At 37.3% G+C, this 5,101-nt stretch overlaps 1 protein-coding gene across 1 annotated transcript; it reads right to left on the bottom strand.

The window, feature by feature from the left end:
- Nucleotides 1–4,370: 4,370 nt before the first annotated feature.
- On the bottom strand, nt 4,371–4,604 carry ACRALDRAFT_2109196 (uncharacterized protein; the record flags this gene model as incomplete). The annotated part of the gene is made up of 1 exon (XM_071023407.1): nt 4,371–4,604. One exon carries the CDS (start codon nt 4,602–4,604, stop codon nt 4,371–4,373), a length of 234 nt encoding a protein of 77 aa, XP_070873732.1.
- Between the last annotated feature and the right edge of the window lie 497 nt (nt 4,605–5,101).

Raw genomic sequence — 5,101 nt, 5'->3', positions numbered from 1 at the left:
AGTTATAATATAACTTATAACTACGGGTATTAGTATTATAATACTATATACTTACTCTTAGGTATTTTCTTATATTAACAAGTAGTTAGATCCCTGACTTTATACTAGCTATACCTTAGTGACTTTAGAATAATAGTAAGCTTAACTATACTTTATATAATACTTTAACGCTGATAACATAGCGTCGCGCTTATAAACGTATTTCTATAGTCTATAAGTGGTTCCGCGTAGTTATAGACCGCGGAGAGAAAAGGTTCTTTATAAAGGATATAAGTCTTATCTTATTACCGATCTATTAACTACGGTTTTAATAATTAATAGGCTTAAATATTAGTCCTAGATAAGATTTTATCTTTATACTCTATAATAAGAGTTAGCTTTATATATTATCTTAGTCGTATCTTATATATACTATTCCTAGACCCGAAAAGTGTAGTTACTAGTAATATACTAGTACCTTATACACTATAGGTGGTTTTCGTGTAAAGAGTAAGGAGTCGTGGTAAGATAATTAAGAATAGGATAAGTGAATCGGTCGAATTAAGAGTTAAATTATTTACTAAACCTCTAAGTTAGGAGTTTAGCTTCGCCTATCCCTTTTTATAGATAAACCAGAGTCTATCCCCTAGGAACCCCAGAGAACCCCTACGAAACCACTTCTAGGGCTATAATCTATCTACTAATAGTGCTCCTTATTATACTAGACTATATTAATCCGGATTATACTAGTCCCGGAGCCGACTCGGCTATTTATTTCTAAATATAGTAACCGCTTTATAACTATTAAGATTTATTATCTCCTCCTGCCTAGGCTATCCCTGACCCCGATAAGTTATATCCGTAATACCACGCCCCCTTTTCTAGAGCTTATACCCCTAGGAGTAATATAGTTAACCGGGAGCCTTTATAAGTACTTTCTCCCGGCCTAACCTCTATCCTCCGGGTATAGCCTTAGAAGAGGCGATTTAACCCGGGATAGTATCGGGCTATTAATAGCTGAACTTAGCCTATACTAGGCTTCTGGCTTATAAGCTATTATTTATATTTATACTATACCGTTATTCTATTTTAGGGCCTTTTACAAATAACTCCTTAAAGCTAGAGCTAGATATAAATATAAAGAATAATCTCCTTAATATAGATCTATGGCTGTAGTGTATCCTGTATTGATTTTCTATGGTGTCTTAGTTCGGGACTTAGCTATTCCGGGCCGCCCTGTTGCATTGCGTTGTATAGTAGCACGAGTATATAGGTACACTAAACTGTTAAGCAACAGTTGATAAACGATTTGCCGAGGCAAACTATGCACTATAGCGAGACTATTCGGAAATAGTTTGATTATCTAAGCGTTTAGTCAAAATCTAAGCGTTTAGATGATAATAAACGTTTATATCTTTAAGCGTTTATATCGTTAAACGCTTATAAAACACGCCCATACCTTGGCCTTGTTTATGCTAAGATAAACGTTTACGTAGTCGAAGCAGTTACTACTATTAACGCTTATAATATTTCTCTATAAGGAGTAAACGTTTATGATTTGCCTTAATAGATTATAAACGTGTTTATAAACGGTTAACGTCTACTACATATTTCGTTTTAACTAACGTTATTTATTTAGTAAATAATAGTATTCTGGTGAACGATATTAATTAATTAACGTAAATATACTTCACATATATATCTATGTGCACTAGATTATAATAAGCCTAGTCTAGTCGGCCTCCTATACAGTAAAACTAAAAGTCTATCCCCGTGCCATAGCAGCCCTGTTCTAGTCCTTAACTGTATTAAATCTTCTAATCGACGCAGAGCAAATAACTAGGCCAAGGCCCGGTTCTATCCGCCGTGATTACGAGCCCCTATACGCCGTTATTAATCTCGAAAGGCACTATATACAGATACTCTGTGTGGATTAACGGCAGGCCGATAATAGTATATTCGGGCTCGAACTAGAAGACGCGAAGGCCAGTAATCGGAGTATCGGTGGGAGTCTGGACGATAGGAGTTATAACGCAAAAGACGCGATATTAGCCGCCTATTATATAACGTGTAATAATTAGAATATAAATATAATATCTAGTGATATAGCTAGTGGACTAACCTTAGTAGTCTTAGTGCACGAAAATATAGTCGACGATAGCTAATCGCTAACGATCTAGGTCCGTATTATCTCCACGGTCGGTGTATCGTATAAAATCGCTGCGGTTAATTAAGAATCGTTTACCCGGTTATTCGCTAATAAGAGGACACGGAAGATTTAGTTAGTGGAATAACGCTACACGACGGAGTTAATATATAGGGAACACGGTGTAATAAATTCTGAAATAGGTACTACGAAGTCTCCGAGCTTATAATACGTTAAAGAGCCCTGGTTAGTGATATAAGCCTTTAGTGTTATATAGGTGGAGCTTAATTACCGTAAGACGCCACTTAGCGTAAGGCCACTTAGCCCCTATAGACCACTTAGCTTGCATAAACGATATAAACACTCCACCTCGGACTAGCAGCCACTTAGCTATTCACTATTATAATATATAGCAAATAAAAGGCTCCCTCACGCTCCTAATACTCTCCCCCGTATTATAAGACGAAGACTCCCGTATATTAAATCATTCCAGTACACGTATAGCACGAGCAGGCTAGGGTTTATCTCGATATACCTATTATTAAAAGAGAGGCGTTTCCACTAACTGATCCAGTTATTCGAGCCGAATAACGTGACCGGATTATTATAGCTTATCTGGTATACCTTAGTAAGCCTGCTTCTAAATTAAGAATTTATATTATTTTCACGAAGGGATATCTTACCTAACTAAACAGCAGATGCTTTGATTCTCGTAAACATAGCCGTATTAGGATATTCACTATCGCTAACGATAATCTGCTTAGTTAACGTAATATCTTTATCGTTACCGTCCGATTATTTAACCGTCTACGATGCTAATACCGTTATAAGGTTCCGGAATAGGTTCGGGCAGGCATCGCTAAGGCGTTTAAGCTATGCTGTTATATCAGGCTCTTCGGTATCGAATATATCAAGTAGCGCGAGGCGGATAGTCTACTAGATGTTTTCGAATATAAATAAGTCCTTCTTAGGCGACCGATGGTTTATACGATACATAACGGCCTTATATAACCTATAAGTATATTAAATCGTAGGTAAGTACTTAACGTATTTGATATTACTTAATAAATGTATATAGGTATAGGACTAACTTATGCTTTATTTCTCTAGCGAGTACTATTATAAGCGACGGGAGGCTATACTTCTATATTATACCAGCCTAATATAGCCTAATATACACGTTAGGTCGAGCGAGCCACTAACGGTACTTCGTGGCTTTACGGGTAGATAATTCCTTATTAAGGGGATCGTCGGGTCGTCGACCTGTCTCTAAGGCCTTAGTCCTTTCGAAGACGATAGCCTCTTCGACTATATCCATCGATACTCTAAGTACAGCGAGCTTACTAGTCACACTAGTACTAGTAGAAGCCTTGGCTATAGTGGTGGTCGACTCTACTAACCCGGCTCGGGATCGTCGACGGCTAGAGGTGGCACTGGCTGCTATACTATAGAATTTCTAAAAAAGACCCCGCGATCTCTTAATTTACTCTATAAATCAACGAGGATCGCGGTTATACTCCGGGAGATCGGTAGAGGTAAGAAGGATATTTATACGTATAATATTAACCAGTACCGTAGTAATAATATTAATAACGGACTTACCTAACCGAATATTATCCTTAAAGGCTAATTCGATCCCCTGCACGAATACTTTCTTAATAAGGGGCTCCTTTAACTATAGGCGTGTTAATACAGCGATCTAAACAGACTATCGGGTATACTCCTATAACGAATAGCTTAGCAGGTAGTGAGGCAATTATGTACGCTTCTATCCTGGTAGCGAAGGAAAGAGCCGTAAGATTTTAGCGTATTATATAATGCCGGTGGGTGTAAGTATCTAGTCTATAATTAGTATATACAGTATCTTAGTAAGACTGCTATATTCTGAATAGGCAGTATCAGGTAGTCGAGAACGGATAATATCTAGGGCCGGTATAATAATAGAGAGTATAGGCCTCTCTACTGCTATACCGTGCTTAGTTACGTATATCTCCTTTTTATTCTTCGTTACTAGGCTATCGATATACTAACGTTAATATATAACTTCGTGATAGAATCGCGCCTAGGCACCGCTACTAATATCAAAGCTTAAATTACCTCGGTTAGTATACGGAATTATACAGAATCGGCAGCCCTAATTAGCTATAGGCCGTTTAAACCCCGAATTATCTTATTATTACGGGAAATCGCCGATATCTGCTATAATAAATATAGTAAAGAAATAATAGTCGCTCTAACCATAACTCTAGTAATATATACCCTCTTCGAGATCTCTTAGATACCCACTAATAGCTTTCCAGACACTATTAGAATTAGATCTATAAGGACCGAGTATTAGAGGGATAATATTATGCTGATGGTTACGATATCGGCTCTCGAGGGGTGCTATAAAGAGGTATATACCTATAATAGACTTATGTATATTCCGATATAGGCTAAACCCATCGGCGAAGGAGAGAAGAGGTATACTGCGGACCATTCTGCTTCTAGCGAGATTTTTAACTAAGGTATATCGTCTAAACTCCTTAATTTCTAGCTCGCCTCGGACTAGTATAGTCTTAACGATAGGGAAGATAGTCTGTGAGTGCTATAACACCTTATAACGAACAACCTTATTCTGCTAACCGATCTGTGTGCTATCCGTAGGTAACGTTACCGAGCTACTAAACGAGTAATTAATTAGTATATCTCTTTCTTAGGTAGTGATATAGGCTATAGGAATTAACTTAGCCTTATCGTCGACGATTATATATTTATTTAGTAGCATGTTAGCCTCTTACATGCCTAACGAGGCACCCTTATCTAGCAGAAAGTTAAGAATAGTCTGTATATAGATAGCGGGCTTAACCTTAGCGATAATTAAGGTAAATAGCGTCTTTCTTTTATTATTCTATATCTCGGTGACTCTTTCTAAATAACGTTAGGTTAGGTTCTATATGCTACGGCACGTTGTATACTCCGACTTATTATATTAAT

This window comes from Sodiomyces alcalophilus (assembly GCF_042370955.1).
Source record: "Sodiomyces alcalophilus JCM 7366 unplaced genomic scaffold ACRALscaffold_6, whole genome shotgun sequence".
Classification (NCBI taxonomy): domain Eukaryota; kingdom Fungi; phylum Ascomycota; class Sordariomycetes; order Glomerellales; family Plectosphaerellaceae; genus Sodiomyces; species Sodiomyces alcalophilus.
This window is presented reverse-complemented; position numbering and strand designations above follow the sequence as displayed.